This window comes from Oncorhynchus clarkii, chromosome 19 (assembly GCF_045791955.1).
Source record: "Oncorhynchus clarkii lewisi isolate Uvic-CL-2024 chromosome 19, UVic_Ocla_1.0, whole genome shotgun sequence".
NCBI classification, from domain to species: Eukaryota; Metazoa; Chordata; class Actinopteri; order Salmoniformes; family Salmonidae; genus Oncorhynchus; species Oncorhynchus clarkii.
In genome coordinates this window covers 30,982,996-31,002,265 of record NC_092165.1, presented here as the reverse complement: position 1 = coordinate 31,002,265, position 19,270 = coordinate 30,982,996, and the positions used below count along the sequence as shown (strand labels likewise).

Genomic DNA, 19,270 nt, shown 5'->3' with positions numbered 1-19,270 from the left:
CAGGGATGAACCGTGGAAACTGTGCGGCGCCCACAGCATCATACTTTGACTTCAGCGTGTCGTTGCACTGGAGTTCAATCAGCTCCATTTGGATGTCGGTTGGTGCATTTTCCACATCAACTGCGAAGGGATTACTAAGCAGTTCAAACTTGCATTTCTGGGCATCGAAGTCGGCAAATCGCCGGCTAAACTCAGCGGCGAGAACACTGAGTTTTTCAGCAAACTGTGCGCATGGGAACACGGCGGTAGAGATCTGCGCTTTTATGGATTGGCAGCAGGGAAAATGGCAAGGGTTTCCTTGCAGCATCTGATTCTCCCACAGGCACAGTTTAGTTTTGAAGGCCCTCACTGCAGCGTACATGTCTGTGATGATGCGCCCCCGCCCCTGAAGCTGCAGGTTCAGCGCATCGAGATGGCTCGAGATGTCACAGAGAACGGCCAGCTCACACAGGAACTTTTGCTCCCGGAGCTCTGCTGTATCCTTCCCTTTGGTTTCCAGGAATTGACATATTTCCTCATGCAGCTCAAAACATCTGTTCAGTACTTTTCCTCTGCTTAGCCATCTCACCTCTGTGTGATACGGCACGTCTGCGTATTCCGAACCACACTCCTCCAGAAAAGATTTAAACTGGCGGTGATTTAGACCTTTGGCTCTTATAAAGTTAACTACCTGTGTTACTGTGGTCATAACATGTTCCATCTTTAGGGCTTTGGCACACAGTGCTTCCTGATGTATGATGCAGTGGTAAACAGTTAGCTCACCTGCACAGTTCTCTTCCCGCATCTTCTCCCGAACCATGCCCACCAGTCCACTCTTTTTACCGCACATCGCTGGCGCACCATCTGTCGTTAATCCAACGAGTTTATCCAACGGCAGCTTTATTTCAGTTACACATTTGGAAACCTCCTCAAAGATTTCCTTTCCTGTGGTTGTGCCATGCATTGATTTGAATCCTAATAGCTCCTCCGTAACACACAGATTTGAGTCCACTCCACGGATGAAGACTGACAGCTGAGCAGTATCAGATGCGTCGCAGCTCTCATCCACAGCGAGGGAGAACGCAACAAAATCTTTTCCCTTTTCCATCAGTTGGTCATACAGATTGGTGGCAAGATCACATGTGCGATCAGCTACTGTGTTCCTGCTCAGGCTCACGTTTGAAAATGCTTGTTTTTTCTCTGGGCATACGAGGTCACAAACCTTCATCATGCACTTTTTCATGAACTCTCCCTCATTAAAGGGCCGGGCTGATTTTGCGATCTCTGCTGCCACTATATAACTAGCCTTTACAGCAGCCTCGCTTTGTGATGTGGCTTTTTTAAACATATTCTGTTGTGAAACCAAACTTCTTTTCATCTCCTCTACTTTCTGGCTCCTTTGAGTCATGTCAAGGTCCTTGTATTTGTCATGGTGTTTCGTTTCATAGTGTCGTCTAATGTTGTACTCCTTACTTACAGCCACGTTGACTCCACAAACAAGACAAACAGGTTTGTCTTTTACATATGTAAACAGATATTCTGCCTCCCACTTGTCCAGAAAGCTCCTGTTTTCTGCCTTTCTTTTTGCCATTTTTGGGAAGGGTTAGCTCGCTGACAGTTGTAGCGTCTATGTTGCTATGACTACTGTCACAGAGGAGAGAGCGTTTCTGGGTCCTGTCCTGATTGGCGCGCGAAAACAGCAGAGCATTATGGGATTCGTAGTATTAGTGGTGAATGCGCTGTATAATACCGGCGGGCCAGCTCTAGTAGTAATTTGGTATTGTCTCGCGGGCCAAATATAATTACCCCGCGGGCCAAATTTGGCCCACGGGCCAGAGTTTGACACCCATGGCCTATAGGGAGGAGGTCAGAGACCTGGCCGTGTGGTGCCAGAATAACAACCTATCCCTCAACGTAACCAAGACAAAGGAGATGATTGTGGACTACAGGAAAAAGAGGACCGAGCACACCCCCATTCTCATCGACGGGGCTGCAGTGGAGCAGGTTGAGAGCTTCAAGTTCCTTGGCGTCCACATCACCAACAAACGAACCTGGTCCAAGCACACTAAGACAGTCGTGAAGAGGGTACGGCAAAACCTATTCCCCCTCAGGAGACAGAAAAGATTTGGCATGGGTCTGAAGGGTTAAAGTTGATTTTGGGGGTCTTCTAAAGACCCCCACCATTGATTATGTTGTTATTAATTTGCTTACGTGCCATTATACTTATGCTCACTGTATAGCTGAATATTGAGGCCTCTGTCTGTGAGTAGCTCTCTGCCAAAACCCGCAGCCCCGCGTCTGTGAGAAAAGGTGAGATAAGGGACGGAGGGTGATAGCGAGAGAGAGCGACAGCGTCTGTTTTTCTCTGAAACAAGGGCAGATTTGCATACTGCTGAGACAGGTTCTCAGAAACCTTGTGTTGAGAATAACTTGTTCTTTTAGCTGCACATGCAGGTTTTGACATAGGAGACATTGAGTGTTCCTTATTTGTTAAGTAAACAACAGAGCCCAGAAAAGTGGAACCAACAGGTCCTCAGATCCTCAAAAGGTTCTACAGCTGCACCATTGAGAGCATCCTGACTGGTTGCATCACTGCCTGGTACGGCAACTGGCCCAGTACATCACTGGGGCAAAGCTTCCTGCCATCCAGGACCTCTATACCAGGTGGTGTCAGAGGAAGGCCCAAAAAATATGTCAAAAACTCCAGCCACCCTAGTCATTGACTGTTTCTGCTGCTGCATGGCAAGCGTTTACCGGAGCGCCAAGTCTAGGTCCAAAATGCTTCTAAACAGCTTCTACCCCCAAGCCATAAGACTCCTGAACACCTAATCAAATGGCTACCCATTTGACTATTTGCACCCCCCCCCTCTTTAACACCACTGCTACTCTGTTGTTGTTATCATCTATGCAGTCCCCTTAATAACTCTACCTACATGTACATATTACCTCAATTAACCGGTGCCCCTGCACATTGACTCTGTACCGGTAGCCCCTGTATATAGCCTCCACATTGACTCTGTACCGGTAGCCCCTGTATATAGCCTCCACATTGACTCTGTACCGGTAGCCCCTGTATATAGCCTCCACATTGACTCTGTACCGGTAACCCCTGTATATAGCCTCCACATTGACTCTGTACCGGTAGCCCCTGTATATAGCCTCCACATTGACTCTGTACCGGTAGCGCCTGTATATAGCCTCCACATTGACTCTGTACCGGTAGCCCCTGTATATAGCCTCCACATTAACTCTGTACCGGTAGCGCCTGTATATAGCCTCCACATCGACTCTGTACCGGTACCCCCTGTATATAGCCTCACTTGTTATTTTACTGCTGCCCATTAATTTTTTGTTACTTTTATTTCTTATCCGTATTTTTTTTTTAAATGCATTGTTGATTAGGGGCTTGTAAGTAAGCATTTCACTGTTGTATTCGGCGCCTGTGACTAATACAATTTGATTTGAGTCAGATAAAGTCTGCTCGTGTAAATTCAGTAACGTTGTCAGTCTGCCTTAAATCCAGTCACACAAGAGCAAAGACTTTTGAAGGATAAAAAAAAAGACAATGCTTTAAGCTACAATTAATGTTATTTGACCAGCTTTATGATTAAACTTAGAAGCACTTTCTCTGACTTTTCAACTAACTGGATATCTACTAATCTCCTGTGAAGCTGATCTGGTGATGGTGAGCTCAGTGCTTTGCAACACTCCAAGGAAAGGTTAGTTTCCTTGCGATAATGATGACGCTTTGCAAAAACAGCCTCCAAATGATTTCTGGTGAAATGCACTGATTACAGCAGTGTGAAATCCAATCTCTCTCTGTGCTTAGGTACTCTACTCCATCTGGTAGAACTATCTATACCCATCTGCCTAAACAATGATTAGAAATCTAAACTGAAGCATCACTCACCAATCCTTGCTCTTCCCACAAGAGCCAGAGTGACAGAAAAGATAAAAGTTCAACATTATGTTCTCACAATGAAGTAGGAGACTGAACCAAAGCGCTGACCTGTGGAAGGTCTCCCAGTGGTGTTGCTCGATGGGGATGTACATCTGGTCTGTGCTGTACAGCTTCTCCCCATCCTTCATCCACACGATCTCCGGCTCACTCAGGCCCTCGACGCAACAACCCAGGCGAGCCGTGTTGCCCTGGGTTACTTTGAGATTGGTGGGGTTCTTGGTGAACAGGAGTCCTAGAAGTCAAAGGTCAGGACACACCAGAGTTCAATGAGTCACTGATTATTAGCCTAAGCTCATTGTGGTTGTTTCTTCTTCGTCCTTCACTACTTTAAAATGGTGTGGAAGAAAAGATCATGGATGGGATCTAAGGCTACGTCAGATTCCAACACACAAGCAGTAGTGAGCGTTACAGGAAAGCTAACTGGATACCCCTGAAAAGGTAGCCGACAAAATGGTAAAGCATATTACATGGTAACAATTGCCGCGGCTGACTTTTCACTTAAAATGTATGCCAAACAAAAACCATCGATTTCAACGTTTAAGAAACCACACAACTGAACATGTCACAAAACCACATTCACTGGAAGAACTGTGCAGATGTAAAAGTTTGGTCACAGAATTTCTGTAAAATCGATTTTCTTTTATGTAAACACATTTTCCAAAAACTCTTAAATATCTGCTCTGACTTACAACTCAAAGATGTCTGCAAAAATAATGGAGAGTCAGGTATGGCATGAAAGCTTGAGTTATAAAAATATATTTTGGTTATTGAACTACAGTAAGTGACGTGGATTTACACCCGGTAACAGAATTGCCGTAATGGAATTTCATCATGGGTCCCTGATCTTTACTACACAGAGATGCATAATTATGGATATGAATTTCATTTTCTTCATGGTGATGTATCATAAATACGTACACAAAAAGGTAGAAACATGCAATATCATCTTTTGAATATTTGGGAATTATTCTATACACTGGATATTATTTTAATGAGCTCCGCCATCAAACAAGACCAAATTTGGTTGGTCCGGACCAAATCTGAACCAATCATAGGATGTTAATGTTTCACATGTACAGCACAGTAGAGTTCAGTACAGTACACTATAGTATACCGTAGTGTGCTCTACTGTGTACTGTACAACCACTCTATTCTTCTCTACTGTACAGGACTATAATCTACTTTATTTACTCTACTGAACTATACTAAAGTTTTTTGTACTGTGCTGTCCAAACTTGTGAAACATAGACGTCGTATTAAGAAACGCTATAGATAGGTTTCTACACTATTTTCATTCTAACAAAAAAAACGATTGGGCAACAACAAATCCAATCCCTTTTAGACAACTTCCTGGACAAAACGTTTTACTGCAATAGCGAACGTGTAAACTTGTTAGTAGAAAGTCTAAACTATATATTTGACCTCTCAGCTTCCCTATCAAATCTAAAAATGTCAAGCAGACAACCTAAGAAAATGAACAATGACAAATGGTTTGATGAAGAATGAAAAACCCTAAGAAACTAATTGAGAAACAGATCCAACCAAAAACACAGAAAACCTGGGCCTACTTCACTTTGGTGAAACACTAAAACAATAAAGAAATACACTAAGAAAAAACAGTGGTGTAAAGTATTTAAGTAAAAATACTTGAAAGTACTACTTAAGTCGTATTTTGGGGTATCTGTATTATTTTGACTACTTTTACTTCACTACATTCCTAAAGAAAATAATGTACTTTTTACTCCATACATTTTCCCCTGACACCCAAAAGTACTTGTTACATTTTGAATTTTTTGTAACCTTTATTTAACTAGGCAAGTCAGTTAAGAACAAATTCTTATTTACAATGACGGCCTACTGGGGATTGTCTAATTCACACACTTGTCAAGAGAACAACCCTGGTCATCCCTACTGCCTCTGATCTGGCGGACTCACTAAACACATGCTTTGTTTGTAAATTATGTCTGAGTGTTGGAGGGCTATCCACAGATAAAAAATAGAATGGTCCAATTTGCTTAATAAGGAATTTAAAATTATTTATACTTTTAATACTTAACTATATTTCAGCAATTACATTTACTTTTGATACTTAAGTATATTTAAAACCAAATACTTTGACTTATACTCAAGTAGTATTTTATTGGGTGACTCACTTTTACTTGAGTAATTTTCTATTAAAGGTCATCTTTACTTTTACTCAAGTATGACAATTGGCTACTTTTTCCACTGAGAAAAAATCTAAATAAATAAATCAGCTAAGTGTAATTGAAGAATCAAACCACTTCTGGGAAAATTGGCACACACTGAACAACACAAAAGCTACCCATCCAAAATGGAGATAAACCAAGACTCAAATATTTTCAGTTCTATAACAAAAGAACAAACAGCAAAAATATGTACACCACCGTTCAAAAGTTTGGGGTCACTTATAAATGTCCTGTTTTTTTAAAGAAAATCACATGTTTTGTCCATTAAAATAACACCAAATTGATCAGAAATACAGCGTAGACATTGATCATGTTTTTAATGACTATTGTAGCTGGAAACGGCTGATTTTTTTATGGAATATCTACATAGGCGTACAGAGGCCCATTATCAGCAACCATCACTCCTGTGTTCCAATGGCACGTTGTGTTAGCTATCCAAGTTTAGAGGTGAAAGAAACACACACCTATTTAGGCGAGGTGCTGGCTAGAGGAGTGGAACACTTAAAACATAAATAAAAAGGAGAGCACAACACAAGTGTATCATTTTAAAAGGCTAATTGATCATTAGAAAAAGCTTTTGCACTTATATTAGTTGTGTACTACTCCCTTCACAGAACAGTGCAAACTGGCTCTAACCAGAATAGAAAGAGGAGTGGGAGGCCCCGGTGCACAACTGAGCAAGAGGACAAGTACATTAGAGTGTCTAGTTTGAGAAACCGACGCCTCACAAGTCCTCAACTGGCAGCTTCATTAAATAGTACCCGCAAAACACCAGTCTCAACGTCAACAGTGAAGAGGCGACTCCGGGATGCTGGCCTTCTGTGTTATTTTGCCCATCTTAATCTTTTCTTTTTATTGGCCAGTCTGAGATATGGCTTTTTCTATGCAACTCTGCCTAGAAGGCCAGTATCCCGCAATCGCCTCTTCACTGTTGGTATATCAAACTTTACTTGTTACTTCTGTGAACTTTCATTATCCACCCTCCTCCTCAGTGAGAGAAATGATGAAATATCTTACAGATATGTGGGTTTTTGGTAACGGAATTACAAGACAGAGCGCAATGTTTCTTAAATGTACAGAAGCCAGATATGTTATCCTAAAGTAAATACAGGCCCAAGTGTAGATAGTAGTTGGCAGCGGTCTTTTACCTCAACATTAATGTGTTTTGATGTATTTCTAATGCATTTTAAGACTTTATCTGGTAGATGTTTTCTAAACCCCTTTTCCATCTGCTTGACAAAAAAAAAATAGAAGCCTTTGCTTTAAAAGTCCCCCACAAAATAAAAGTCCCCACAAGTTATTCAATTTGTGTCCACAAATGGCACACGTGCAGGACTTTTATTTTGACAAGAGGTAAGCAGAGAGGAAGTTGGTCATGACCCATGTTTGAAAAGTCTGTTGAATAATATGATCTTTTAGATATTTTGTCTCAAATTCCCCCCATCATAATGACCAAGCGTTCTGCCCACCTGCACAGTGAGTTGAAATGGAATTGTATTTCATTTCTGGCTTCCCGCTGACTGTTTTTGTGCAACCCTATACAATTTGGAGCAATACATTTGTGTTGCTAAAAGCAGGTAAATGAAGCACTACCTTAAATTCTACAAGCAGAGTGAACGTTATCATTATATTGAATGTCCAGACCACTGATTTCACTACTATATTCATTTAAAAGCGGAGTGGGGGTGGGGAAAGACTTGGGTCAAATAGCCTAGACAGGCCTATGGAAAATACTTGGTTCAAATAGCCTAGACAGGCCTATGGAAAATACTTGGGTCAAATAGCCTAGACAGGCCTATGGAAAATACTTGGGTCAAATAGCCTAGACAGGCCTATGGAAAATACTTGGGTCAAATAGCCTAGACAGGCCTATGGAAAATACTTGGGTCAAATAGCCTAGACAGGCCTATGGAAAATACTTGGGTCAAATGCATACTGTAGGCCAGGGCTCCCTAACTGGCGGCCGGCATTTGGCCCCCAGGTGGATTAATTTTCTCCCCCATGTTAAAAAAAAATATATATACACACACTTTTTTAAATAATTGGGGAGGGTATAAGACTGTAAAAACACCAGGAAATCAGCTCCAAGTGATTTTAATTTAAGTAATCTGTTACCAAGTATTCCCACTCATAATAGATAGACACGTGATCTTATACAAATGTAAGCAAGGTTTGAAATTATTATGTTTTAGTCAAACATTATATCTGTTTGGTCTTTTGCAGTCTACAAAATATTTGCAATTATGTCAACCACCCACTCCAGAAAACAAATCGACACCGCGACTGAATCTAGTTGATGATCCCTGCTAGGCCTATGTAAAAATAGTCCCCTTTTAAATATTTGGAGCCAATATAATAGTCCCAAAAAAGCAAAGCCAAAAATCAAATAAACATCTCAAATACTTGAGTATTTGTCCGAATGTTTTGGACCCAGGTCTGGATGGGGAATAAACAAATTACCTAATCTTAGGAAGAAATATGTGCCGAACCCTGGCTATGATCAGACTCTTCCCTTGTTATTGTGCCCTATTTAAAAAAACGTTGTTACAAGTCATACTGTAACATTTGGAAAGAGAAACCCCTACACTAGCACTCAATTGTGTGCAGAAAACCTAAGTGGTGGACTTGGTCCCTTGTTTTGGACTATCGACCACTGAAATAACATCGATCGTTGTTGACAAACATATACGCGAAACGGAGTTCAATAAACTAATCAAAGTATAACCTAATTAGACATTTCTGAGTAGTCGTGCAGTCAAGGGATAATTACTCAAACTTACCATGGATTGCTCTACTACTTTGTGCCAAGAGTATGATCCAAAGATAAATGGTCATCTTTTTAACATCTGGTTCACAGTTTGAGCCTCTTATTCACAAACCTACGAATTCCGAAGTTTTGAACAGTCGAAGCCCTGAGCTACATGTCCCTTCGGGCAGTGACTCCAAAGTAGGTTTCCGCACTAGAAAGTCACTACTTTGAGATTTATAGGGAACAATTCACCAAGACCGAAATACCAGTAAATTCCTGTCCGGGATGATAAACAAAGTATAGGTTGTTTTCTTTCCCCTCATTAAGTAACCGACCTTGACGTGGACTCCGTCTATGGTGATTTACACGTTGTTTTTCTAGCCTCCTACTACATCAGGGTGTATTCATCACGTCGGTTGAATTGCAACATAAATCCTTTACTCCAAAAGTATAACGAAAACGAGTTTCCATTGGACAAATTGAGTTAGATCCCCCGTTTGCTTCCGTTAGAAAAACGTTTTGCAACAGAATTATCGTAGTGAATAAGCCTCTGGACAAAACGGTCAGTGTCCTGAGGAATGTCAATGTGCATGACCGCCGCCTAGTGAGAAATCTGTTCGTGTAACACCTATTGAACCTACAGAGACAAAGGCAATTGTAAAAGCAATTGTATTTATATTTAATGGGAGAATTTGTAATGAGTTGCAGAGTATATTAGGTTACTGCAAGTAGTACACAAAAATAAGGTTGTGACAATCTAATGTGAAGTGATCTTTTTACTGTACACTCGCACAAAGCTAGGATGGCAACAAAATCGAATCTGATTTAAGGAAACAAACTCAATGGAAATATTAAATAGAAACATTAATAAATGCAGTAAAAGGAAACATTAAAGTTAGGTAAATCTGTTAGTACAGTATATTGGCATAACTCATGGAGAGTATTCTGTTACAGTTCACTTCCATACATACACCTGATGTTAAGTTATATTTCTTGTTAATGACAGCCTGCTGGAGCTCCTCCTTCATAGAAAGGACCTCTGAGGTTGTCGTCAATCTAGTAATACAGGTTGAGATGCAGAGGCCCTTGTCAGATGAAATAATGTGAAGAGGATCCATTAACACGTGTTTGCGGGTCAAAATGAGAAAAGTAGAGGTGGTCATATTTTGTGTTTATCTGATATGATCACACTTTCAAAAAACAAATGACAAGTTATTTAGAGTTAAATTAGAAAAATTGTAAGGATGTGTTCAACAGATAAACTGAAGATAATAAATAATACAAATCAAGTCCAAATAATAAGACTAGCAATAATTGAATAATGAAATAAAAGAGTATGCTTGCTAAGAGTCGAATGGATTGGTTTACATTAAACGCTGTGCTTTTCTTCATTCTTTCCCAGCATAAAAAAAAAATAAGCTCTGGTCCCGCGTGTTGTGTGTGCGGCTTGCCGATGCGGAACCTTCCTCAACTGAAAATAAATTACCAGGACCCTAGAAAACTTGGGCTGCCCATTCCAGATCCACAGAATAAGCAAGCCTCTGTGCATAAAGGAGTTCTCTCATTCTGGGTCTATGTAGTGCACTGCTTTGACATTCTGTAACTCTGTACTACAGCTTTCATTCACTTGCTGCCCACCGGCACCATCTCTTATAGGCAAAAAAGTAACACTTAGGCAATCTACCCCAGCCAAACCCCTGTCAAACTCCCAGCAGTGATTATGCAAGAATGGGCTGCCATCAGTCAGGATGTGGCCCAGAAGTTAATTGACAGCATGCCAGGGCGGATTGCAGAGGTCTTGAAAAAGAAGGGTCAACACCGCAAATATTGACTCTTTGCATCAACTTCATGTAATTGTCAATAAAAGCATTTAACACTTATGAAATGCTTGTAACTATACTTCAGTATTCCATAGTAACATCTGACAAAAATATCTAAAGACACTGAGGCAGCAGACTTTGTGAAAATAAATATTTGTGTCATTCTCAAAACTTTTGGCCACGAATGTACTACAAGCATAACCTGCTTCGGTTAAATAACTAAAGACAACATTTCGGTCAGAAATTAATAGCTAAGTATTCAATATGCAATTTATGAATATCATTAAAGTGAGTGCACTGTCCATCGTTCACATAGTTCTCTGTCACCATCAATGGTGTCCTGTTGTTTTCATACGCAGTCCTGTAGCATGCTCCTGATCAGTCCTTCTCTACAGTGGTACTTCTCCGTTGTAACCTGTTGCCGCAGCAGTGCAGAAGCCATATTTACTGTAGTACACCACAACCACTTAGAGAGGGTGCTTGAGGGTAGATCACAAGCTGGACTCAGGGGGATGCTCTCTTTCTATTGTTCAGGCAAATTTCTTTTTGGTTGCAGTGAAGCGCTCCATGTACTGTGGGGTAAACAACAAATTAGATGAACAAATAGGCACATCTGAGGCTGCGACACCACAGACAAAATGAGAACTATAAGATACGCCCTTTGAGTAAGAACTGAATGGTGGTCTAATTTGAGTATGATAATAGGCAGGTGGTCCTATTTAATGGTTGGGGCTATATTTGACCACAGATTATGTCAAGTGCAGGGATTATGACTAAAAAAAGAATAGCAGTCTGAACCACAAATTTCTTCAGTTGATCCTTCTCAACATTGAACAGGAAATCCCATTATTGTTTAGCTAGAACACCACTTTAGAAACATTATTTGTTTCTACGCTGCTCACAAAAATTACGTCAACCATGGGGAGGAACGATATTTAAAACAGTTGAGTTTTAAAACGCATGAGCTGTTTTGTTTACAATCGATATTAAAGACAGCATAGAGCAGTAGCTTGACTGTTCCTTGCTTTAACCTTGATCATTCATTTAGCAGCGGGCTGAATGTCAAAGAAACAAGCATCTGTTTCACGACTCACCTTCTCATACCCTTCCAGGTCACGCATATTCTTCACCTCGAACAGGTTGCCCTCCACGGAGAGCAGGGACACCTGGGAGGTGGTGAGGATGGACACAGGGATGGAGGTGAGCTCCAGACAGTTCTCCTCCAGTCTCAGCACCTTCAGCCTCTGGCAGGTGGACACCTCCGCAGACACCACTGAAATCTGGGATCATCATTTATATACACAGCACAAAAACGTGTTGGTCCCATCTTTCATGAGTTGAAATAAAAGATTGCAGAAATTTTCCATATGCACAAAAAGCTTACTTCTCTCAAATGTATTTACAAATCAAATGTTTATTTGTCACGTGCGCCGAATACAACAGGTTTAGACCTTACAGTGGAATGTTTACTTACAAGCCCTAACCAACAGTGCTATTTAAGTAAAACAAAATATATATATATTAAGTAAACAATAGAGAAGTAAAGAAATACAAAAAGTAAAATGACAGTGAGAATAACAGTAGCGATGCCATATACAGGTGGTACAGGTACAGAGTCAATGTGCGGGGGCTCCGGTTAGTCAGGCTAATTGAGGTAATATGTATGTGAATGTATACTTAAAGTGACTACGCATAGATGATAAACAGAGTAGCAGCAGCGTAAAAGATGAGTTGGCGAGGGGGGCTGGACAACAAGCAAATAGTCCGGGTAGCCATTTGATTATCTGTTCAGGAGGTTTATGGCTTGGGGGTAAAAGCTGTTGAGAAGCGTTTTGGTACTCGACTTGGTGCTCCGGTACCGCTAGCCATGCGGTAGCAGAGAGAACAGTCTATGACTGGGGTCTTTGACCATTTTTAGGGCCTTCCTCTGACATCACCTGGTGTAGAGGTCCTGGATGGCAGGCAGCTTAGCCCCTGTAATGTACTGGGCCGTACGCACTATCCCCTGTAGTGCCTTGCGGTCGGAGGCCAAGCAGTTACCGTACCAGGCAGTGATGCAACCAGTCAGGATGCTCTCGATGGTGCAGCTGTAGAAACCTTTGAGGATCTGAGGACCCATGCCAAATCTTTTCAGTCTCCTGAGGGAGAAAAGGTTTTGTCATGCCCTCTTCATGACTGTCTTGGTGTGTTTGGACCATTCTGGGATAATGGTGTTGATGTGAGCCATTACCAGCCTTTCAAAGCACTTCATGGCTACGGACGAGAGTGCTACGGGTCTGTAGTCATTTAGGCAGGTTACCTTAGTGCTCTGGGCACAGGGAATATGGTGGTCTGCTTGAAGCACGTTGGTATTACAGACTCAATCAGGGACATGTTGAAAATGTCAGTAAAGACACATGCCAGTTGGTCAGCACATTCCCGGAGCACACGTCCTGGTAATCCATCTGGCCCAGCGGCCTTGTGAATGTTTACCTGTTTAAAAGTCTGACTCACGCCGGCTGATCACACAGTCGTCCGGAACAGCTGATGCTCTCATGCCTCAGTGTTTCTTGCCTTGAAGCGATTTAGCTCGTCTGGTAGGCTCGTGTCACTGGGCAGCTCGCGGCTGTGCTTCCCTTTGCAGCCTGTAATAGTTTGCAGGCCCTGCCACATGTGACAAATTCCACAATGTGGAAAATAGTCAAAAATAAAGAAAAACCCCAGAATGAGTAGGTATGTCCAAACTTTTGACTGGTACTGTAGATTAGGTACCTGGTTAAAATTGGTGCACTATATCTATTAGCTGCTAAAGGCACTTATGTCACTCAAAATGTCAAGCTTCTGCCTCTAACCCTAGGAAACTATTTTCCACCTTCTCCCCACTCCTTAATCATCCACCCCCTCTCTCTACGCGGACAACTTTGTCAACCACTTTGAAAAGTAGGTAGACGACATCCGCTCCTCATTCACTCAGCCTATTGAGTCCACCGGTCCCACTCACACAGAACCTTATACCTTGATCTCTCTCCCCTCTCTCTCCAGATGAAATCCTGCAACTTGTGAAGTCTGGCAGCCTGACAACAACCTGCCCACTTGGCCCCATCCCCTCCTCCAGACCATCTCTAGAGACCGTCTCCCATTCCTCATCCCTGACTACTGGCTGCGTCCCCTCTGACTTCAAAATCCCTCACTTCCTCAAGAAACTAACACTCAACCCCTCTGACATCAAAAACTACAGACCGGAATCACTTTCTTATTTTTCGAAGTGCCGCCTGATAAACCATCTCGGTATCCCTCTCAGAACGATCTTCTTGACCTTAACCAGTTCAAGACGGGTACATCAACCAAGACTGCTCTTCTCCAGGTCACGGAGGCTCTCCACACTGCCAAAGCGGACTCTCTCCGTTTGATGCTTCACAGTGCCTTTAATACTGTGAACCATCAGATCCTGGTAGGCCGCGCCTACCAGGTGACATGGAGAGGATCTGTGTCTGCACAACGTACTCTCACTACTGGTGTCTCCCAGGTCTTGGTTCTAGGCACTCTCCTCTTCTCTCTATACACCAAGTCAGTCGGCTCCGTCAAATCCTCACATGGTCCTTCTTATCATTGCTATACAGATGACACTCAACTACTTTTCTCCTTCCCCCGTCTGACACCCAAGTGGTGACACGCATCTCTGCGTGCCTGGCAGATATTTTAGCTTGGATGTCAGCCCTTCCACCCCAACAAGACAGAGCTGCTGCTCTTCCCCCCCGGTGGAAGGCCTGCCCGGTCCAAGACTTCTCCATCCCGGTTAACAACTCCACGCTGTCCCCCTCCCAGAATGCAAAGAACCTTTGCGTGACCCTGGACAACACCCTGACATTCTCTGCAAACATCAAAGCAGTAAATCGCTCCTGCAGGTTCATGCTCTACAACATCCGTATAGTATAACCCTACCTCACACAGGAAGTGGCGCAGGTCTTAATCCTGGTACTTGTTATCTCCCGCCTGGACTAAGGCAACTCGCTGTTGGCTGGGCTCCCAGCTTGTGCCATCTAACCCCTGAAACTTATCCAGAACGCCGCAACCCACCTGGTGTTCAACCTTCCCAAGTTCTCCCGCTCCTCCGCATACTACACTGGCTTCCAGTTGAAGCTCGCATCCACTACAAGACCATGGTAATTGCCTACGGAGCAGCAAGAGGAACAGCCTCTCCCTACCTTCAGGCTATGCTCAAACCCAGAGTACTCCATTCTGCCACCTCCGATACCTTGGTCTGACAGCAGACTCACTGCCCATCTTCTGAAAACGTGAAACCCTACCTCTTCAAATAGTGTCTTAAATAATCTCAAAGCACCCCTCATCTCCTTTTGTGAACTTCGCACCTGATCCCCCCCGTACTAGCACTGACTTTGCTGATAGCAAGTTAATTGAGGAAAAATGTACTTACTATGACTGAGATATTTGTCTGTCTTAAGATAAATACAGTAACTATAAGTCACTCTGGTAAGAGTGTCTGCTAAATGACTAAAATGTAAATGTAGGGAATACACAGCTGTACATTTCGATGAAACATGGTGAAGCCCCAAAATTGCATTCCTTGGAAGCCTGTGTTTCAGACATAAGGAAGTGGATGGCGGCAAATGTTGTACTTTTAAACTCGGACAAAACAGAGATGCTAGTTCTAGGTCCCAAGAAACAAAGATCTTCTGTTGGATCTGACAATTAATCTTGATGGTTGTACAGTCATCTCAAATAAAACTGTGAAAGACCTCGGCATTACTCTGGACCCTGATCTCTATTTAGACGAACATATCAAGAATATTTCAAGGACAGCTTTTTTCCATCTTCGTAACATAGCAAAAATCTGAAACTTTGTCCAAAAATGATGCAGAAAAATTAATCCATGCTTTTGTCACTTCTAGATTAGACTACTGCAATGCTCTACCTTCCGGGCTACCCAGATAAAGCACAGAATAAACTTCAGTTAGTGCTAAACACAGCTGCTAGAATCTTGACTAGAACCAAAAAATGTGATCATATTACTCCAGTGCTAGCCTCTACACTGGCTTCATGTTAAGGCTAGGGCTGATTTCAAGGTTTTACTGCTGACCTACAAAGCATTACATGGGTTTGCTCCTACCCATCTGTCCGATTTGATCCATACCTACACGTACGCTACAGTCACAAGATGCAGGCCTCCTTACTGTCCCTAGAATTTTTAAGCAAACAGCTGGAGGCAGGGCTTTCTCCTATAGAGATGAATTTTTATGGAATGATCTGCCAATCCATGTGAGAGATGCAGACCCAGTCTTGACCTTTAAGTCTTTATTGAAGACTCATCTCTTCAGTAGGTCCTATGATTGAGTGTAGTCTGGCCCAGGAGTGTGAAGGTGAAGGGAAAGGCACTGGAGCGACGAACCACTCTTGCTGTCTGTCTGGCCGGTTCCCCTCTCTCCACTGGGATTCTGTCTCTAACCCTATTACGGGGGCTGAGTCACTGGCTTACTGGTGCTCTTCCATGCTGTCCCTAGGAGGGGTGCGTCACTTGAGTGGGTTGAGCCACTGAGGTGATCTTCCTATCCGGGTTGGCACCCCCCTCGGGTTCATGCCGTGGAGGAGATCTTCGAGGGCTATACTCTGCCTTGTCTCAGGGTAGTAAGGTTGGTGGTTGAAGATATCCCTCTAGTGGTGTGGAGGCTGTGCTTTGGCAAAGTGGGTGGGGTTATGTGCTGCCTGTTTGGTCCGGTAGTATCGTCGGGCAGGGCCAGTGTCTCCCGACCCCTCCTGTCTCAGCCTCCAATATTTATGAATTTAAGTGTATATATTTATTTATTTCTCACTCACGAGGAGATAAACCCTAGGACCATGTCTCAGGACAACCTGGCCTGATGACTCCTTGCTGTCCCCAGTTCACCTGGTCATGCTGCTGCTCCAGTTTCAACTGTTGTGCCTGTGGTTATGGAACCCTGACCTGTTCACTGGACGTGCTACCTTGTCCCAGACCTGCTGTTTTGGACTCTCTCTCTACTGCACCTGCTGTCTCTAACTCTGAATGATCGGCTATGAAAAGTCAACTGACATTTACTCCTGAGGTGCTGACCAGTTGCACCCTCTTCAACCACTGTGATTATTATTATCTGACCCGGCTGGTCATCTATGAACATTTGAACATCTTGGCCATTTTCTATTATAATCTCCACCCGGAACAGCCAAAGAGGACTGGCCACCCCTCAGAGCCTGGTTCCTCTCTAGGTTCTAGACTTAAGGGAGTTTTTCCTAGCCACCGTGCTTCTACATCTGCATTGCTTGCTGTTTGGGGTTTTAGGCTGGGTTTCTGTACAGAACTTTGTGACATTGGCTGATGTAAAAAGGGCTTTATAAATAAATGTGATTGATTGAATAAATATGGTGCTATTTGAGATGCACCAATAAACACCTGATTACCTGGTTCTGGTTGAGATTGATCTCAATGGCCTGCAAGGCCGCCACCTCAGCAGGCACCGCCTGGATGTGGTTCCTGGACAGGTCCAGAACGTCCAGGTGTCTTAGGGAGCCAAGGCCAGCAGGAAACTCCCGGAATTTGTTCCCTGACAGGCTGAGGGTGCGCAACGCTTTCAGCTGTCCTACAGTGATAGGGAGCTGCGTCAGGTGGTTCCCGTTCAGCAAAAGAGTCTCTAGTTTCTTCAGCTTTCCAATTTCATCTGGGAGACTTGCTGTGTACACACACACACACACACACACACACACACACACACACACACACACACACACACACACACACACACACACACACACACACACACACACACACACACACACACTTAATACATAGCCTAGCTAAAGAGATTGATTGAAGCAGATGAACGCACATAAATAATCAATGCCAGTAATGGTCATTCATTATTCAGTAAAAGCAAAGTTTCGAAAATTTGTCAACAGATGCTGTCGTATGACAGACGGTAACGTTGAGGATGCAACAACCACTTACTGAGTTTATTACAGTTTAAAGTCAGACTCTTCATCTGAAGGAAGTTTCCTATGGCAGCAGGTAGCACTTCGATCTTGTTGGAGGACAGATCTACAGTCCGCAGGTTTCCAGTCAACCTCTGGAGCTCCTCTGGGAACTGAAATACATTAGCGGCAAAAAAATACATACTTTCAAACCGTCCAAGACAAAAACCACAACTGAATGGAATTCAGCTAAATAAAACAAACCGTTATAAGGCTTTTGTGGAGTGTGGACATTTTAACAGTCAGACTATAGGATGTGCTCTGTGTGTGTGTGTGTATATGACTGTTACCTCGGGAAGACCTTTCCCTGTCAGCTGAAAGATCCCAGTCTTCTGTGAGTTCTCCAAATGGGCTTTGATTGCATTGTTCCCCATCTTTGTTGTAGTTACCTGGTGATGCGGTCCTCCGAAGTGATGGTCTTCAACTCGACAGTAAGTCACACACTTGTAATTATCTAACCTATTATTATGATGGTGGTGCCAGATAATGTGGGTCTGCCTGCTACTTGGTTTTCAGTGTGGCCCCTGAAAGAGATAATTGATTTTGTATTCATCACGGCTGTAGGCCATTAGGCATTAGCTGACAAGCAAGGAAAGGACAATGAGGTCAGAAGTTGGTTAGCCATTGCTGCTAGCTATCTTACTACTGACTGTCCAAGGCAAACTTTGAGACGTTCATGCAAATTATTGACTTTAGAAGTACTATGGCTATTAGCAAAGGGTAATAACGTTATCTGTACTTTCAAATACAATTTTCCCAAATTATGGTAAATATTTGGAGGATACTGTTAGCATAGCTAGCGAGTAAGACCAACTGGGATTTGTTTACAGTAGTTAGCTAACTGATAACGTTACTTACCTTGCGGGCTGATTTGAAGTCCTCCTCGTGCAGTAAATTACGTATCTGCAAATGGTAACTAACATATTAGGAACATATAACTATGAGGATTGTTGGACTAGTCAAACCTAAACAATTAGCTAGTCGCCTAGGACATACTGTAGCTAATCCTGCATCTCGAACAACAAACATGTCGCTGGGAAGCCAGCAGTTTGTAGTGGTGGGTCGTTCGTGAACGGATCTTTTGGATGCATCCGTAAGAAAGCCATTCATTCGGCTCTGATTTGCATACTGGTACTACTGCTTTTTGAGCAATTTCTTTTTTGCTGCAGATAAATTACACAATAATTATCTATAGAGGGTGTATCCTGACTGCATGAACAATAAATAATGGGGAGCGCGTCAATCTGGTCCACGCTGAATTTTCTTTTTTTTTGTATTGCGTAAAAAAAATCGAATAATTTGGTCAGTAAGAAAAGTATTTGAACGCGAATTTCACGATCTGACATACATTGGATATTTTCATTTTCTTCGTGGGTCTAGAACTTCTAGGTCGATGTTTAATATTGCAGAGGGTTTATTGTTTTTTTGAGGTCGGTTTATATTTGACTATTAAAAAATTATCCGATTTCAGTTGGATTATTTTATGAAATAATGACGTTACAGTGATTTTAGGAATTCCTAAACCAGAAATAGTGAACATTCATTGCCAAAGCATTGAAAATATTCCATTGTCTCT

The 19,270-nt window shown here is 42.6% G+C and overlaps 2 protein-coding genes across 2 annotated transcripts in view; both read right to left on the bottom strand.

Moving 5' to 3' along the window:
• Nucleotides 1-9,304, bottom strand: part of LOC139375027 (tyrosine-protein kinase receptor TYRO3-like) — a 29,994-nt gene extending 20,690 nt beyond the window's left edge. Inside the window, exons 1-2 of the mRNA XM_071116391.1 lie at nucleotides 8,928-9,304; nucleotides 3,989-4,172 (exon numbers count right to left, since the gene is read on the bottom strand). Of these exons, the coding sequence (XP_070972492.1) occupies nucleotides 3,989-4,172; nucleotides 8,928-8,982 (239 nt within the window). The 5' untranslated portion in view covers nucleotides 8,983-9,304. The remainder of the gene's footprint in view (nucleotides 1-3,988; nucleotides 4,173-8,927) is intronic.
• Nucleotides 9,305-9,551: 247 nt separating this feature from the next.
• LOC139375025 (leucine-rich repeat-containing protein 57-like) lies at nucleotides 9,552-18,935 on the bottom strand. The gene is made up of 6 exons (XM_071116390.1): nucleotides 18,553-18,935; nucleotides 17,985-18,218; nucleotides 17,672-17,807; nucleotides 17,128-17,396; nucleotides 11,811-11,996; nucleotides 9,552-11,288 (listed from the first exon to the last, which is right to left on the bottom strand). The coding sequence occupies exons 2-6, from the start codon at nucleotides 18,066-18,068 to the stop codon at nucleotides 11,247-11,249; spliced, it is 717 nt and encodes a 238-aa protein (XP_070972491.1). The 5' UTR covers nucleotides 18,069-18,218; nucleotides 18,553-18,935; the 3' UTR covers nucleotides 9,552-11,246.
• Between the last annotated feature and the right edge of the window lie 335 nt (nucleotides 18,936-19,270).

Bases quoted from the DNA above. Each gene is read 5' to 3' on its own strand.
- LOC139375025 (XM_071116390.1), bottom strand. From the start codon at position 18,068: ATGGGGAACAATGCAATCAAAGCCCATTTGGAGAACTCACAGAAGACT. The intron at 17,397-17,671 runs GTAAGTGGTTGT...GTGTGTACACAG, and splicing joins TTTAAACTGTAATAAACTCA to CAAGTCTCCCAGATGAAATT. The intron at 11,289-11,810 runs GTGAGTCGTGAA...TTTACCCCACAG, and splicing joins ACCTGGAAGGGTATGAGAAG to TACATGGAGCGCTTCACTGC.